This window comes from Nerophis lumbriciformis, linkage group LG02 (assembly GCF_033978685.3).
Source record: "Nerophis lumbriciformis linkage group LG02, RoL_Nlum_v2.1, whole genome shotgun sequence".
In the NCBI taxonomy this organism is placed as follows: Eukaryota; Metazoa; Chordata; class Actinopteri; order Syngnathiformes; family Syngnathidae; genus Nerophis; species Nerophis lumbriciformis.
In genome coordinates, this window is record NC_084549.2 from 53,582,633 (window position 1) to 53,601,444 (window position 18,812).

General features: G+C 39.5%; 1 protein-coding gene across 2 annotated transcripts in view; it reads right to left on the bottom strand.

Moving 5' to 3' along the window:
* ttc27 (tetratricopeptide repeat domain 27) overlaps window positions 1-18,812 on the bottom strand; it is a 120,921-nt gene that overhangs the window by 15,649 nt on the left and 86,460 nt on the right. For both annotated transcript variants that reach the window (XM_061964625.2, XM_061964624.2), the window contains 4 exons: window positions 13,917-14,030; window positions 10,522-10,617; window positions 853-975; window positions 129-356 (listed from right to left, as the gene is read on the bottom strand). In XM_061964625.2, the coding sequence (XP_061820609.1) occupies window positions 129-356; window positions 853-975; window positions 10,522-10,617; window positions 13,917-14,030 (561 nt within the window). The remainder of the gene's footprint in view (window positions 1-128; window positions 357-852; window positions 976-10,521; window positions 10,618-13,916; window positions 14,031-18,812) is intronic.

Genomic DNA, 18,812 nt, shown 5'->3' on the forward strand with positions numbered 1-18,812 from the left:
CTATTCCATGACACAAACACAATTAGTATAATTACTGTTTTTGGATTCATGGTTAATTTTAGTGTACAAGCAAATACATAGAAGCGTGACAGCAACACTAAACAAAAATGAATACATGAGACTTGTACCTGTAGGGCGTTGATTTTGAGTGCCTTTTCGAAGCAGTCGACACACTGCTGAAACTCTTTCTGACGGAGATGCAGCAGGGCTTTGGAGCGCATGGCTCTGGCACTGCGATGGCCTGACAGATCCCAAGCTTTGTCATAATACTGATGATCTCTTAAGATGTCCCCAAGTAGGCAGTACAGACTGGGCGTCTCCTTCTTTGCCAGCTCCTGACGAACTAGCTCTTCAGCCTGTAAAAGACAGGAGGATACGTTGGTCTCATGAAGAGCTGCCGATTGAATATTTTTTTGAGGACTATAATGAATGCAATTTAGGACCATTTCACATCATAAAAAGTACAGAGACATGAAGGAAATTCAAAAGCTTCGAATAAATTGTAATATGAATTCATTTACTGCTCTTTTACATTGGATAACAAAATGTCTAACCTAACTAAAAACACCAAAAATTGGCAAATATTGCAACTGCCATTTTTCTGCTTAGCGCTGCTGGCTGAGGGTGTGGCTAACTGGCTATATCTGTTAGTCAGGATATCACCAATATAATGTTTGCAGAAACACATGATTACACCATGATTTTAGACTAGGGATGTAATAATTACTGTTATCAATAATAAACCACAGTAAAACTCAATGCGGTTAGCATTACCGTTTAAAATGAAAATGATCAGAACATCGTGATTGATAACCGCACTTTGATGACCTCACAGTGTGTGTGTTTGTGTACCTTCCCATGCTGGCCAAGTCTCTCCCAGCAAACGATGACGTCTTCCCATAGCTGCAGCTTTTCATAAATGAGCAGCGCTGAACTGGTGCAGCCGAGATCTATCAGCAATGCAGCTAATTGTTTCTGCAGAGAAAGCAAGAAAACATTTTCACATTGTCCTTCATTTACCCAGGAAAGTCCCATTGAGATTAAGAATCTATTTTTGATGGGAGTCCTGCACATTCATACACCAATGTAGGTGCCCCTGGGAGCAAGATGGGTGACGTGTCTAGGATGAGATACAACGGCAGAAGCTGGACTCGGAGCTGGAACCCTCAAGTTCCTGGCACGGCCACTCTGCCAACCGAGCCACACCGCCCCATGCATCCAATTCGGCATACATCCACATTTACATATTCTGTATGAACTATGAAAAAAGAGATGGGACAATTGCAATGTATCCCTCGTGTTCGACCATTACACTAATACATAACATTTTTTTCATCTATTCATCCATTTTCTTCCGCTTATACGAGTATGGGTCGCAGGGGTAGCAGTCTTAAGTCTGAAGGCTTCCTGGTCTCTTTCAACTCCACCAGGGGCAGGGCCCAGGCCAGCTGCGACACATAATTCCTTCAGCGTGTCCGAGGTCTACCCCTGGGCCTCATCACGGCTGGGCATGTGTCCAGGAGGTATCCTGACTAGATGCCTGAGCCACCTCAACTGGCTCCTCTCAAAGTGAGAGAGCAGCGCTACAACAAGTGAGCTTCTGTCAGTCTCTTAGTGTGAGTCCAGCCGTCCTTCAGACGAAACTCATATTTTCCGCTTGTACTATAGGATTATGCTCTTTTGGTCACCATTTAAAGCTCGTGACCATTAGTGATGGCAAGAATGGCAAAGGTAAATGGACCGACAAATTGACATCTTTGCCTTACGATCAGCTCCGTCTTCCCTACGACGATACGGTACAGAGACTACATTTCTGCAGGGGCTGTGCCGATTCCCCTGTCGATCTGACATTTAATCTTCCCTCTCTCGTGAACTCCTCTATGTGGGGAAAGACCTACCTCCCAACCAAAAGAAGTCCAATCCACCCTTTTCTGGCTGAGAACCACAGCCTCAGATTTGGAGGTGCCGAGTCTCCTTCCAGATACTTAACACTAAGCAGCAAACCACCCCAGTTACATCACAACTTGATGTGGCCATCGGGACTAAATCATTCGCAAAGAACAAAGATAATATCTTAAGCCCCCTTAACTAGACACTAGTGGTGTCCCAATTTAACTTTTTCACTTCCGATACGATACCGATATTGGAGCCTTGACCATTGACCTGTACCAATGGATAACACAATATCAGTAAGAATAATCATTTTGTTATTTTGTATTGTGATGTTAAGAAATGTTTAATCAAGTGAAATTAGTCAAACAGAGAAGTAGGAAGGAGGAAACATTGGCTGAATTTGAATATACCTTCTCCGCCCTTGTTTTTGCCCTCCCTCATTGGTTTTGCGCATTCACGTCAATCAAGAGGTGCTCAAATTATACGTCAGGGAGGGGGGGAAAGCCAAAGAAACTTTCTCAAAGTGAAGTGAGCTGACAGACCTCCCTACACTATCCAGTGCGAGGAAAAAGATGGCAGACCAGAAACCAATAGAAGTGTACAAATGTAATTAATAATTTTCATAATAATGATACTGGTGGTTTAGTCAGATTTCAAACCTTTGCTACTGCATGTAAATATTGGCTTTAAGCACAAATACACAATGAAATATATTTTATATACTGCAAGCTGTTACACTAGCACTTGCATATATTGCCAAAAACGTTGTCTTTTAAACTTTCTTCTTAATAAAAACAGGCAAAAATAAATAAAACCAGCACAAGCAAAGCCGAACATCGTGTGTGACGGCATCTTGAAAGTAAATAAACATTTGTCGTATCTGCTGGCAAACGGCGAGAACTGATGACGTAGCGAGCCTCGAACAATGTCCGTATGCATAGGGGAGTATTTGCAATACTTCGCCATGGCACTAGATGCTAGAGCCAAGGGGCAGGGTCAAGTAGACGAGGGGAGGGGAAGGTGGGAGAATTCGAATTGAGCCTTTATTGTCATTGCACAAGTACAACAAAATGTCAATTTTTCAGCAAAAATCTGTTCAAGACCAGACATACAATGTATAGGAAGACAGAACAGGCATGCTGATGGGTCGTCACTTACGTGGGAAAAAGTGGACGTTAGGGGCGGGGGGAGCTCGGGTTGGGCGCAGAAAAAAAACCCTGATAGCCACGATAAGTACCGTATTTTTCGGACTATAAGTCGCAGTTTTTTTCATAGTTTGGCCGGGGGTGCGACTTATACTCAGGAGCGACTTATGTGTGAAATTATTAACACATTACCGTAAAATATCAAATAATATTATTTAGCTCATTCACGTAATAGACTAGACATATAAGATTTTATGGGATTTAGCGATTAGGAGTGACAGATTGTTTGGTAAACGTATAGCATGTTCTATATGTTATAGTTATTTGAATGACTCTTACCATAATATGTTACGTTAACATACCAGGCACGTTCTCAGTTGGTTATTTATGCGTCATATAACGTACACTTATTCAGCCTGTTGTTCACTATTCTTTATTTATTTTAAATTGCTTTTCAAATGTCTATTCTTGGTGTTGGGTTTTATCAAATAAATTTCCCCAAAAAATGCGACTTATACTCCGTGCGACTTATATATGTTTTTTCCCTTCTTTATTATGCATTTTCGGCTGGTGCGACTTATACTCCGGAGCGACTTATACTCCGAAAAATACGGTATACATGTACATGTTACGACACAGAAACCATGAGACTTGCAACAGGAGGGGAGGGGCCTCCGGGGGCTAAACTACTGCCCTTCTGCCGCTGCTCCAGCCGTCCGTCCCACCTATGAAGTTATGTGGTGACTTGGGGTATGGGGTTGGGGTATGTGTGCATATGTATCCATGGTTCACGGTGTGGACAGGGAAGGAGTTTGTTTCGTCTTAGCTGCACTGTCCTCGAGGGCAATCTTGAAGCAACAACCTTGCCAGGTTGTTTGACAGGAAAACAATCCAATGGTAGGTATGAAAAACACTCAACTATTTATTATTAACTGTCTGGAATGGATTTATGCTCTCTTTAGGCTGAAGTGTGGAATTGTTTTTGTTGACACATAGTAGCCACAGTAATTCATGATGTTAATCTCATGACACAGTAGGTCATTTGATACGGACATGTTTTTTACGGGATACCAGTGACGTGCAGTGACATTTACACCAGGTGAGGCAGGAACTGCGTTTCCATTGCAGTTTTTCGCAAAATAAAAGCGATATTTCAAACATTTTGACAAAAAAAGTACATTTGTGACTTGTAGGTGTTTTCACGCAAGGGTGTTTTGCTTCAGGAGCCATAATTCTCGTAAAATCTTGTCCAGCGAGACTCCACTTTGAGGAAGATGAACGGTTTGTGATTTCATGGTTTTGGAGCTGTGATCACAATAGCAGCCACTGCTGTTGCCGTGATTGTCAATAGAAGACCAAGGCAACGGGTGATTGCTCAAAGGCAACGTCCTTACGTATGGCAGCGGCTACGAATAAGGGATTTTTTGGAGAGAATTGTGAACGAAAAATTCACAGACGAATTGTGGATTCAAGAGCCCCCTCGACATTGTTCGGGCATGTGGGTGTCTGCGGGATTGCGCGTCGGCCTCTATTGCCGGGAAGGGACCTGCAAGACGGCCCGATGCCGCCTCGCTCCCTCTGGCCGACCCATCGGAAGCATGATTAAGACAACCTCTCTGCCCTAGTTTTCCTGCATCAGCGCCGCGCGGTTTCTGTGTTTAGGTACCCTGTAAAATGCGAAGAAAGTTTCTATCCTGCTTTTTTTGACACACTTCAATATGGAAACATCATAAAAATGATGAGAGCGTAAAAATGTTTCAGCGATGTTTGAGAGGTTTTTCGAAATGTGGGTGTTTCCATTACCAAATTCTTACTGCAATATTTAGGTTTTGCACATTTATAGGGGTAATGGAAACACAGCCTTCGGAGTTTGGTTTTTGTTCATATGCTTAATTGTACCGACCAACCTTGTGTGTTTATTGGAGGACATTTAGATGTTAACTGGCTGTCCAGCTTTGTACAAGTAAGCTTGCTGCAGGACTCAGTCGGAGATTATACCACAGAGTTGACATGCAAACAGATATAATCTCATACTTGTTTTTTTGCTGATATCGGATCAATATCCGATATCAATATCAGATCGGGACAGCCTTTAATACCTTAGCTGCACCTAGAAATGTTTTCAGTAAAAAAAATTTACAAAATCAATGACAAAGGGCAACCTTATGTATTTTGGATATCTTTTGCCAGGTGTGAAATAACAGTAGAAGATGAAGAGGCTATTAAATGTACTGAGAAGTTAAGAATGTGGCCAAATATTTAATTTGATGTACTTTAGCTAATATTAAAACAGTATATACCGTAAATTCTGGACTATAAGCCGCTACGTTTTTTCCTACGCTTTTTCCTGCGCTAGTTTATGGATTTTTCTTCGCTGACAGCCAAAAAGAAACAATTTTTTAATTAAACACATGCAAAGACACTTCAGTTGTGTTATTTTTTGTGCATTGGCGCGATCTTTTGGACGAGTTCGCTCAGTGCAGGTGCTGCTGGGTGAATGAATTCCTGCTATTTTAAGCTTTGAACCGGAGGTAGAAGTTTGTTCTGTCATTCGTCCATAGCATTTCTACTCCTATCGATTCTTCATTTATCACTGGGGCTGTGTTATGTCTGTATGAGTGTTTTCATGCATCTCAGGGCATTCAATCGATCGCAACTGGACTGTTTGGTTTGTCTTGGAAGACGTTTCACCTCTCATGCGAGTAGGCTTCATCAGTTCGTGCTCACAGACTCAGATCTAGTCGAGCGGCTGATGCCAAAACCCCAAATGTTTAAACTCCAAAACTAGGAGGGTGTGCCTGTGCAAGGATGGTTTTGCCCTATCGTAGTGAGAAAACAACTGTTTTGATGCAAACGAGCAATCCTAACTGTCAAAGCCAACGACAGTTGTCGAAGTCTAATTTCCCCTAGTTAGCATTGAGGTACTGTGTGGCAGAACGATCGCTGTGGATCGACTACTACCAGTCTAAAATAGTGCATATTTGTCCGTGCTATTGTAATGTATGAAGCTAGAGTTGTTAGCATTAGCTGATATGCTAACACGTTTACGTATCCGTGTTAGCAATATTACCTTACAACGGCATTCTGTTTGTATTGTTTCAGTTTCACAAATTCCTCAATAAATTCACCAAAACGTCACTGTGGAGTTATTGCATCTGTTTAGCTGATTGGAGAGCTAACCTCTGCAGCTTGTGGGTCCATTTTGTTGGTTTTGTTCGATCAGTTGTTTTACAGACACTGTTTGGAAAGCATTTGCAAAATCTTTCTGTGTATATAACTCATTTCACAACGTATATACCTGCGGCTTATAGTGCGGTGCGGCTAATAATTTTTTCCCAAAAAGGTTGTGGATGGGGCTTTTACGGTAAGTTTCACTAGGGATTACTTGAGGCTGGTAGCACAATTAAACGTTTCTAACCAGAGTAAGATTACAGTGTAAAAAACAATAAATGAAATAAATAATTTAATATAGAAAATAAACTGCATAATATGTCCTATTTGGCCTAACATGAGCAAAACAAGCAGTATGTACATAAAAGTGACTTACTCGGGATTGTAAACATGAAATGGTTTTGCACAAAAACTAAGCATCCATCCAGAAAGCTACACCCAGCAATAAAAATGCCTTCCATGCAGGATATGATTCTCCAGCATGATAAAAATACTGCATCATAACTTCAGCTGCAATCAAGCGCCTCAACCCACTTTACTGTCCCCAGGCTGCAATATGGACTCCTCAATTTCAGCAATATTGCTGTTATCTGTTATTATATGCCGCCTGGGGGAAGCTTCCTTGACAAAATGAGCTGTCCTTCTCCCAGGCCCTCCTCCTCCAATATCTCAGACACGTGTAAATTATTCTATTACAGCATATTTTATTCACATATCTTTGGCTGGCTGCAGTGACTTTGTAACACTAAGACACTTTAGAGCGCAACAGATGCTATTATATTTTACATTTGTCACAATGGTGTCACAAAATACATCATTTTCAAACAGTTTAATAGTCGTGGGCCAAATTGAGAAAAAGTACAATAATACTATTATTCACTGCGTCCATTGCAATCTGACCTCACCTTCAACTGTCTCTGGTAGGTGCATTAATTATATACCTCTGCCAAGTACATCGCATGTTATCTTTTTAGACCCATTTTTTTCTCAATTGCTGATTTGCATCACCTGCAAAAAGCTCTTAAGCACATACAGCGGAACCCGTGAGTCCCGCTTAAGTCGTCAAACTGTAACCAAGTATAGTCTAAGAATGTAAAACATAGGATGTTCAATCAAGGTATTTTGTTGCCGATTTCGATACTGATCATCCATGAGTGAGCTCAGCCAATACCGATTACATGTAGTAACTGTTAAAAACTTTTTTATGTATTTATGATGAGTTCTGATTATGGATCGATCCGCCCTCTTCTCACGTGTAAACCTGACTGCTACACAGCAAAACACATCGTTCTATTATCCTCTCTCTAACTCTCATTAATCTGCTAGGTTAATTTTTCTGTTAATAACTGCTTACTTTCTGCTGTAACCCGCTTCCATCTACACTGCTTAAAGTTTACTAAGCATTTATTTACTCTGTTGTGTCAAACTATCTTAGCGGCTATCTTAGCAATTAGCATGCCTTCTTGTCTGCTTCTGCTTGTTCTTACTTGGTGTGTAACACGTTTAATCTCCTTAATTAATAATTTAGGGGAATGGCTCCATGCCCTAAATTGGTGTGATTTCTTAAATAGTTCGGTTTTTGTATTTTCACACATTTATGTGAAGTCCCAGCGTCCATGCACACTCTCTCGTGTGCCTCCCTGTACACTGGTGGGTTCTTATTTCTGTACTTGTGTATTGCTTTTCTGGTTTACCTATGATGTCACACCAGAACAAGGTATCTTTGTGGCTCCTTACAAGTCAACAGCCCATTTTTTGTTATACCTGATGTTCGCTCTAATATTGGCACAGATTACAAATATTAAGTCTCTAATGGCTATGCTGATGGTAAATAACAGACACCATCAAAAAAGTATCCTGAATTGCACTACAAACGTAACAATACTAACAAGGCAGCCTCGGAATAACTGGATTGAATGCGGGTCTGAAGCAAAGACTGGTGGGAGAGACTGAGTTTTTTTGAAGGAATTTCCGCACAGAGAATGAAAAGAAAGCTTTCGAATGTCTCAAGGTTCATCCGATAAGCTCTGTGGATTGCTGGAAGGAGTTTGAATCCAAAGGAAAAGACTGTTCATTCCCGCTTTAAATGAGGGTTGCTATTGTTTTGTACAAGCAGAATACAGAGGTATTGATAATCAGTTTGGAGTTTAAAAAATGCAGCGTGAAGAGGTTTGTGTACACTTTCTTTTTTAGGCCTAAAATACCTGCTTCTCTTTTATCACACTCGTTTTTGTTCGGGAGTCCGAATGAAGCCAGCTTTTTCCATTACATACTTTTTTTTTGAATAAATCTCTGTTTCTCTTTTTTTCTCCAATGGATGCACTTCAAACTGTTCAGTTCTTTTCATTTGTGAAGCAAATAAACAGTCTCATCTTTATTTTAAGTGTTGCCTATGTTTTTATTGAACGTGATCCGCTTCCGGGTTGTATCCCGCGCGAGACTGGCGCATGTGCGACACAAAGGGTCCCCGGAGGCGGCACACACCCACTCAAGAGATCTGGTTTTCAATTGCATAATCCAGGTGTGTTAGTCCAGTTTTTCAAAAAGCAAACACAATCAGATTAAGGTGTTTTCATGGGTTGTAGGATGCTTCTTTTGAGTCGAACTATATGAAAAAATCGGAATAATTCAGCGAATGGAAAGTCATTGTGTATGAACATAGAAAATTAATGGCTAGCCGCCTCTGTCAGCTGAGGACCAAAATCAAATAAAAGTATTAGCCAGAGAGGATTAGTGTTAATTTTGATGACTGAAATTTTTTGTCTTAGTTATAGTCAACAACCAATTTTTCCAAGACTTAAATTGGACAATAACAAATCAAAACAAATGCACGTTGACGAAAACAATGACAAAAACGAGACGGAAATGTTGACAGAGGCGAAGTCCAATCATATTTAATTTTGTCTTTCGGCGGGTGGAACAAGTTAGGAATCTATCCAATCAGAGTGGCATGTGGGAAAGGGGTGGGGGATAAATCATGAAGGGGTCCAATCAGAACTACTGTCTTTGTAGAGCAAAAAAATGGCAAAACAAGACTGTATTGGGATGTAACGATAAATTATGTTAATGATGACCGCAGCAAATCTCCCGACGGTTAGTATTACCCATTGAGATTAAAATGATCGAAAAATCTAGATTGATAACTGCACTTTGATAAACTAACGGACTGACTGGTGCCAGATATCTAGATTAAATGCTAACATGAAAACATTAACGTATTTCCCCACTAAGAAACAACATACCCCAATCTAAAATTATAAACACATTACATTCTGAGCAACTAAGCCTGTTAAATGTGCACATTGATCCTACAAGCTGTGCTGTCTTAGAACGGAAATATGATGATCGATCTTTCCTCAGAGGAAAAGAGACAGTGTTTTTATAGTGCGTTCAAAAACAACTCAGATTTTTTTGTTATGCAGACAGGTATGTGAGATATATATACCTTTTAGATTTATAACCCTGGTTGCTGTATTTAAACGGGACAGCGGCAAAGACGCCAATTCTGTAACGCGAGTGTAGTTATACACAATATAGAATACAACTACAGTAGTTTGTTTCTTTATATGACCATTTAGTCATGTATTATTCATCATTTGAAAAAAAAAATGTATTTCAGCTAAGATAACACACAGTAAGGTTAGTGTGAATTTTACTTATTGATATATTCATGTAGTGCAGGTCTTGTTGTGAATTCAGTTTTTGAGATACTCTGCAATAACCTTAATAAAAGGTGTTTCAAGACAACTTCAAATAATAACTTAACATTTTAGTCGACTAGATATACTCTAATTTTAGTCAACTTAAATGTTGAGGAATGTAGTCACCTAAAACTAAACCACAACTAAATCAATTTAGATATCTAAAATATCACTAAAACTAAAATATATTTTGGTAAAAAGATTATGACTAAAATTAAATTCAAAACTGCTGTCAAAATTAACACTGGAGGCGATCGTTTTTTGTATCGTCAATGGAAGGCATTAATCGACATTTGCCGATCACTTACTTTTTCACGGAAATCAGATGATTAAATGGCACATCCCTATTAAAACCCCATATAAAAAAACAATAATCTGAATAAAAATATGCACATATGAAGGAAAACCTTGTCAACTAACTGTCGCACGTTGAAAAAGTGACAACCGCTTATGTTGACATGAGAAACAGGTTCCAATACATCCTGCTGAAGTTTAATATTTATTTAAAATTCTTGATGTGGACAATTCTTACTAAAGGTACAATCAAACTACATTCTGACAGAGATCAAGTCAAATATTCATCAGTTGTTGCTGATAAACAATATCATTACCTGAATAACCCATTTGGTTGGAGCATGGCAGCAGTAAAAGACCTTTAGACGCTCAGTAAAAGGACAGTTTGTGTCTTCAAAATGGTCTGCAACTGCCTGAAAAACAAAAATATTGTGGGGATGAGAAACACATATTTCCCCCTTTCTTTGTCTTTCTCATTGTTGTCGATTATTTTTCCTGCTAGTTGCTGATAATACAGGAATGAGTCTTTAGAATTTGAGTACCCCCCTTTAACAGCAATACTGAGATCTAGAATGCATTTTGTGGTGAATTTGATTAAACACAAAACCAAAACGCAACAAACACGGCAAAATATGAACACAAACGGTAAAAAAGCACCTTCAATCTGCTATAATATCACTTTTCTGCAAACTTTGTTGTAAAAATCTGTTTACGCATTTGTCCTCGACACCAGGCTGGTTGCTCTGGAAACAAACCCCACCCGCACTGCTTGGTGCCTCATTTGCTTGAAGCTGCTGTGACGAAGATTACCGTGATAACACGTCTATAAATCAAAAGCGGAGATTCCAATCTTAATGGGCCGTATGCGGGTCTGCATTAGAACAATTATATGATGCACAATTAGATGTGTGCTGCAGGACAACCATGGGATAAAGTGTACATTCCTGTAACTTTGTCTGTAAAATATATATATTTTTATTAGCATTTCTCGAATCGAGTAACAGCATTTCATGACTAATATCCATAGAGACGTTTTGCTAGAGAGTCGTTTTTTTGCTAATGGTTTTTGTGTGTGGTTAAAGCCAACAAACAATTTTGCTCAATAAAGTGCTGGATGGACCTCCTGTCCTGACTAAAGCGTCTTCCCAGACGTTACAGTAGTGTAACAGTGTTGACAAACATTGACATCATTTTATCTGTTTTGGCCGCTTTTTGTCACCTGTTACAGAGTTGTATTGCAAAATCGTACAGAATAAATGTTTTTTTTTTTTTTTTTTAACATTTTGGTGGGATTCTATTTTGTGTGCGGCATGGATTTGCTGTTTGCAGAGGACGAGTAAGCAGTGCGCTAGACGAGGGGTGTCAAACTCAAATACAGAGTGGGCCAAAATTTAAAACTGAACAAAGCCGCGGGCCAAAGTTGAACAAATTAACCTTTTAATAGGGACCCAAACAAGTTTTGCATCGAATATTGAACAAGCGAGGCTTACATAACTTTATAGTGACATGCAAAATCGAGTTTCAAATAATAATAATAATAATTTAAAAATATCAATGGCATATCAAATACAATTTAAATAAAAATTTAATGCCTCTTTTCTATTTGCAGCCTTCTGAGGTAAATATCAACATTTACTTTTTCCACAGGCTAATAAATTTAAAAATAAAATAACAATGAATAAACCAACCATTCAGGACTTTAAATTGCTCAGTTTGCAACACACTGATCTAATCTGATGTGCCCAAGCCAGATACCTGGCATCTTTTCTTGGATGCTAGTTCATTAATGTCGGGGCTCAGGCTTTGAGCTGAGGCAACCTTCATTATCGAACGAAGGTGTTCATCAGTCATTATATCTCGTATTCCACCCGGACCACAGTCTTGGGGAGCGTGCCTTAAAGGCACTGCCTTTAACGTCCTCTACGAGCTGTCGTCACGTCTGCTTTTCATCCATTCTAACAACGTGCCGGCCCAGTCACAAGACATGTGCGGCCTCTGTACGCACACACACGTGAATGCAACGCATACTCGATCAAGAGCGATACAGGTTACACTGAGAGTGGCCGTATAAACAACTTTAACACTGTTAGAAATATACGCCACACTGTGAATCCACACCAAACAAGAATGACAAACACATTTCGGAAGAACATCCGCACCGTAACACAACATAAACACAACAGAACAAATACCCAGAACCCTTTGCAGCACTAACTCTTCCGGGACGCTACAAAATACACCCCCCGCTACCACCAAATCCCGCCCCCCTCTCCCCCCCACACACACTTTGTAGCGTCCCGGAAGAGTTAGTCCTCCAAAGGGTTCTGGGCATTTGTTCTGTTGTGTTTATGTTGTGTTACGGTGCGGATGTTCTCCCGAAATGTGTTTGTCATTATTGTTTGGTGTGGATTCACAGTGTGGCGCATATTTCTAACAGTGTTAAAGTTGTTTATATGGCCCCCCTCAGTGTAACCTGTATCGCTGTTGATCAAGTATGCATTGCATTCACTTGTGTGTGCGTGCAGAAGCCGCACATATTATGTGATTGGGCCAGCACTCATGGGACTGGATGAAAAGCGGACGTGACGATTTTCGGGAGGGGCACTGAAATTTGGGAGTATGAGAATTAGCGGTCAATGCGGTGTTACCGCGGCACCGCCGCTGTATAGAATCGGCGGGCCAGCTATAGTGTTAATTTGATATCGCCTCAAGGGCCAAGTGAAATTACACGGCGGGCCAATTTTGGCCCGCGGGCCAGAGTTTGACACCCATGCGCTAGACTATCATAGCATTCAGACTGTAGATATAATCATGAGACCAGGAAGGCAAACAGATACTATAAATGTATAAATAAATGTATGATTATACAGGGTTATTGAATTTCGGTTTTCATCCTTAATCTTTTCCAAAATGTCGGTCTAGAACTGAATCATACAAAAACCAAAATGTTTCCATAACAAAAAATGACCTGTCAATAATCAGCTCCAAAATATTAAAATGATGTATGACTCCTGCAGAGATCGTATCTGTATCAAAATTGGTTAATATTTAAGGCTCCAATATCAGTATTATATCTGAAGTGAAATACGGTAGTTGGATCGGGACACCCCAAGTTCTGAGTATGTGTGGATCCAATGAGTGCTGTCAAACAAATGACTTATATTATAGGATTTAGATGACTGTATGTATATAGTTGAGCCTGTATGAATAATTCTGAGTTGACCAAATCTAAAAATCAATGCAAAATTCATGTTTTTCAAAATCCCTGAAGATGTATGTTGTATTATTATTCCATCCTGGAAGAAGACCAGTTCCAATGAATCACTAAACCCGAAATGAAGAAGACATCCAAGCACAAGGTTGCATGAGTATATGTACACCTCTGATCAGAAGTCTAAATACACACCTGAAAAAACAACCCTCTACTTTTACGTGTCTAAGGATGTTCTCATTCATCAAGGTCATTCAATCGAACCCAACTGGACTGTTCAGTTTGTTTTAGAAAACACCACTATTACCTGTACAAGTAGGTATATAAATAGTTTTATCATACTTCATCAGTTTTACTCAAAAGCATTTGATGCGATAAGAGTGTAGTGTCTAGCAAGAAGAAGCCACATTTTCACCATCAATTTCACACAAATAAGCTATCATGACAGCGCAAATAACAATGTGTTGTCTATACTACAACCACTACTTATACTATATTTACCTGCATTTGCATCATGGCTCTTTCAACACATCGGGAACTCCCTTTTTCCAGTTTGGTCCTGAGGCATACTGCTGTCATCTCCACAGCCCAGAACTTAGGCTGAGACAGTAAACACTGAAAATAGACAGGGATACAAACGTTTCAAATACAAGCACTAATCCACAAACAAATCATGCCTAGACAATAAAAAGCACGACAAGATTTTTGCTTGTGATACGTGCGGTTCTATTGTTACGTTTTGTGCTTACGCACTCCTGTAAATTGTGTGAATGCTGAAAAGCATACAGTATAGTATTCTAATTATTATTCCACCCTTTTTTTCACCCACCTTCATCGCCCACATTTTTTCTTCCAATTCAAATCATTCAACCATCAACACATTCAAGACCTCCTTCAACAATTAGTAAATATTAATCAAGTACAAAAAGAAAACGAGAATTAGCTAAAGGCACATGGTGGAAGAATACATACTTCTATGTTGTAAGACTGAGAAAGGAAAATGCCATTGCTGTTCTTTTTACTTCAGGATTTTCCCTTCAAGCATGAGGCCGAATCTTAAAATTGCAGTGCGTCAAAGAAAATAAAGTAAAATTTGACCTGGTAAAATGTTGAGAAAGTGTAGAGATAAAAATTGGTTGCATGCTAGGTCCAAGCCACTCAAATGCCACAACCATCATAAATAATAACAATGGTATCTTTGAACATGTGAAAGAATCCGCGCCTATGAAATTTATAGTGATAATTGATAACTTGGCAAAGTAGTGGTCTCATTTTTTTACTCTTTCCGGAATAGAACCTCTGCTATAATCGAGGGAACACTGTATTCCTTTAGTTCATAGTTGGTTACTCTCCACTATAACAAGTTTCCAGCTTTTCATTTCTGTGGCGGATGTACGCACCCCAATTGTTCAGACTGCAGTTGCATTGAATACATATCAGATTTGTATTCACATACAAAAGAAGCCAGGGTCGGACTTGAAAAAAACTAAGTTGTATCGAAATCTGATACATGACACATATGGGCAAAGACATTGCAATGACCTGCAGTGTGAACATAGTCTGAAAAGACAGTCTTGTAAGACAATCTTTTAGGATGTAAGATAATCAGGTAGGGGAAACATCAGGAAAAAAACAGCCTGATTGTCTTTATGTGTGTAACCTGATTATGTTAACTTAATTGCTGACACTAACTGTTTGATTTCATGCTGATATTTGATTGATTTAGAACTGTATTTAGATGTACTTCATGTAGTTAGCAAAGGTTAAATGGAAGCATCTTGACTCTTGTTGTTGGTTGGAAGATGTTTCACCTTCCATTTAAAAAGTCTTCTTCAGTTCAGCTTTTTAAGTGCGGAGTTTCCCTATTGATGTCTGGTGGGTTATAATTGCTGCAATGTCCCAGGGTGGCTGTTTTGATGTATCGTATTTTTCAGACTATACACGTAAAATCCTTTAATTTTTTCCAAAATCAACAGTGCACCTTAGATATGTATGAATTGTGGTTGTGGTACATGGTGTAATGATAAGTGTGACCAGTAGATGGCAGTCCCGCATAAGAGATGGACTGAAGATTGACGTCTGTTCAATAAATGACGCTAGCAGGTACCGGTAAGCAAGCAAGGCTAAAACTTTGATATTTAATTGAGAATATCGAACATTAAACACAGCGCTCAAAAATCTTTCAAAATGTTTTAGTACGACTTAGGTAAGCTACGAAACCTCACCGCTTTATGGATTGTCGGACCATTACGGCTACCGTACTCAGACGTACTGTGCTTCAACATACGGGTATTATTATGGTTTCTGTATAAGGACTTCAAAATAGAACCTATTAGGAGATATCATGTGGCGTTTTGTTTCGCTCTATTATGCAAAACCAACTTTTCTTACCTATTCGGATGGTACCTGCTGTTGCGTATTTGGGATCTGCATAAGTCCCGAAAATTTGCGCACAGCAGCCATTGCAGTCCGCGCCGTTGTCTACAAGCTCCTTATTGTTCTCTATCCTCTTGTTGTGGGGCATTCATCCTGCGCTCTTGTCATTTCTAATACAAAATGGCATACAGTTCTAACTTATATGTGTCAGTAGCCTCGCTATGGAAGCGCTAAAAACTTCAACAAAAGATTGCATAGAGAAGACGCTGTCGAAGTGTAAGTAAGACCACCCGGTGGCGTATCTGAAAACGGCCTGTAAAACAATCCATGCAAAATTTTGACCAAAAAAAGCACCATTACATGTTATGTAGACAGGGCTGATTTTTGCTATGGGCAATGTGGGTAACCGCTCAGAGCGCAATCAATGTGAGGGCGCACGCACGTACAAAAAAAAAAGATCAAAACAAAACTCACCAGTTTTATAGACTACCGCCACTCATTTCCATTAGTAACCCTTTTAATATAAGGTTCCCAGTACAAATTGAACCCACCATAAAAGTCCAGAGTGCAAATGTGCGAACCGCTGCAATTCCCGCCCTGTGAGGGCATCTGCTCTGCAGCAGCAGCACCAGCTGACTGCCTGTGAGTGCTTTGGCACAAGGGTGGGGTCCACGGTGGCACCCTGCTATGTGCTTTCACCTCAGAGTCTCAAAAACACAAAAAAGTCTCCAATAACACCGGTAAAAGTTGCCAGATTTGTTGCTAGTAGCTGATTACAAAAAAAAGTCGCCAAGAGGATTGAAAAGTCACTAGATCTAGCGACAGTCACCAAATTGACTACACTGGAGGAGGCAAATTGGCGAGGGGGAGGGGGCGGGGTATAATCAGATCCCAACCAGTGGGGCCACACAAGACAAATTTCTACCAAATACATGTAGATTGTATTCCATTCCTAAAATCAAAATAGACCTATACCTACATGTAATTAATTGGGTTATGTGAAGAATGACAAAAAAGTCTGCAGTCATCTATGTGACTCACGTGACTCTATTAAAACGTCACAGGAGCGTCTCTCTAGACTTGCCATAATCAGACTGCATCAATGATACAATTGCTCAACAGATTTCATACGATGATGTCATTATTGACTTTGCATCAAAGAAGGCAAGAAAAGTCGAGTTTTAGATTGCACTTCACACCTGTTGGTAATGTCAGTAGTAAACAGGGTGAAAAACACGGGTTAAAAATCTGCTACGGTAGTAAGGTCTGAGTACTAAATTCATATTATGTTAATTATCTGCTGTTTCTGGTGTGCAAAACTGGTGTGTTATAAAATGATATCAGGATTATTTGGATGATGCAAAACAAAACTTGTATGTAAAATATGTTATGTTTACAGGAGGAATCTTTTTCCACAGAGTAGTTTTGTTGTTAGCTTTCTTCAGAGATTTTTCAAGCAAATTAGATCCTGTGATTAAAGATTTGTGCAATTTACATTGGTGTTTATATACTGTATTTCAGTTATATATCCATCACTCCATCCATTTTCTACCGCTTGTCCCTTTTGGGGTTGCGGGGGTGCTGGAGCCTATCTCAGCTGCATTCAGGCGGAAGGCGGTGTACACCCTGGACAAGTCGCCACCTCATCATATATAATTTATTTATATTGTTTTTTTTCTCTATTCTTGTTACCTATGTATTTAAGATTATATAATAAAATAGTACAAATATAATATAATATATTGTTGTGTTGGTGGCAGGGTTTGGGGCCGGTAAGGGGAGGATGAGATATGGTTCGCCCAGAGCGTAAACCTAGCCAGGATCTCCTCTGTATGTAGACCACAAGTAAGTGTTTTAAATGTAAAAATCAAAAATCTCTTTAATGCGCCTTATAATCCGGGGCACCTTTTGCGTTTAAATACGCCTTATGATCTGAAGGATACAGTATTAGCACTTTTGTGGGCTGAACACAACAGATGGATAGGTAGATGTCACGCACACAACTGTGTTCCAAGTAACTGCAGCTCTTGTGAAGAAAAAAAGACATGACACACATGATCCAAAGTAGACGAAGACAGCCAGACATGTGACAACCATCTAACCAGCCTGCAGATTCCTGGATCTACATGTAGACTGGGAAGATGCCTGCCCACAGAACCAGCAGTGTTCCTATCACACAATACAATACACAAACTGTATCTTGCCCACTCACTATTACTGGAAAACAACAGAAATATAGTCAACAGATCAAATACTCTTCTTTTTTTTTCTTTACTACATAGTCTGTTTTGTCTGTGAAATGTAGTATATTTTAGAACAGCTTTTTTTTCGTGTTTTTAATTAAGTTTACAAATCAGTCATCAATTTATTTTTAATGTAGAATTAAATGACAAAATATGATGTGGCTAATGAGTTCATGAATAGTAAACAGTAAGACAACTGTTTTGCAATATACAGCGGGGAAATAAATAATTGATCCCCTTTTAATTTTGCAAATGTATCCTTTTAAAAATAAACATTTATTGTTGCATGACTTGTCGAGCAGTAACGAGCAGAGGACCGCTATAAAGTAGGAGTGCAACTATTCCTTGACATTGTCAACAATATTCAATACTAAAATTTGTCACAGACGAATTAATTTGTTGATAATCGGGCTCGAAAGGGCACGTGATTTCACAATGCATTGTGGGTGCCGGGTAGTCGTTTTTGCGGGACGTAGGTTTTATTTACATGGTTGTACTGTACCCGCGGCAATGTGAGAGACAGCAAAAAACTGGATTTAAATGGATCTTACAGAATACAAAAATCAAGGGACCACATCGGGACAAATTGTACCCTATTCTAAAGGCTCGCTACCTCGAAAAAAAAAGTTAAATTGGTGGAAATTATCCCATTTCGAGTGTACGCTATTCCATATCTTTATTCGAGTGTACGCTATTCCATATCTTTATTTTTTTACTCTCCTTGATATGTGAATACCTAAGTGTTTATTGTTTATTGTGAGCGAACTGGGGTGCTGAA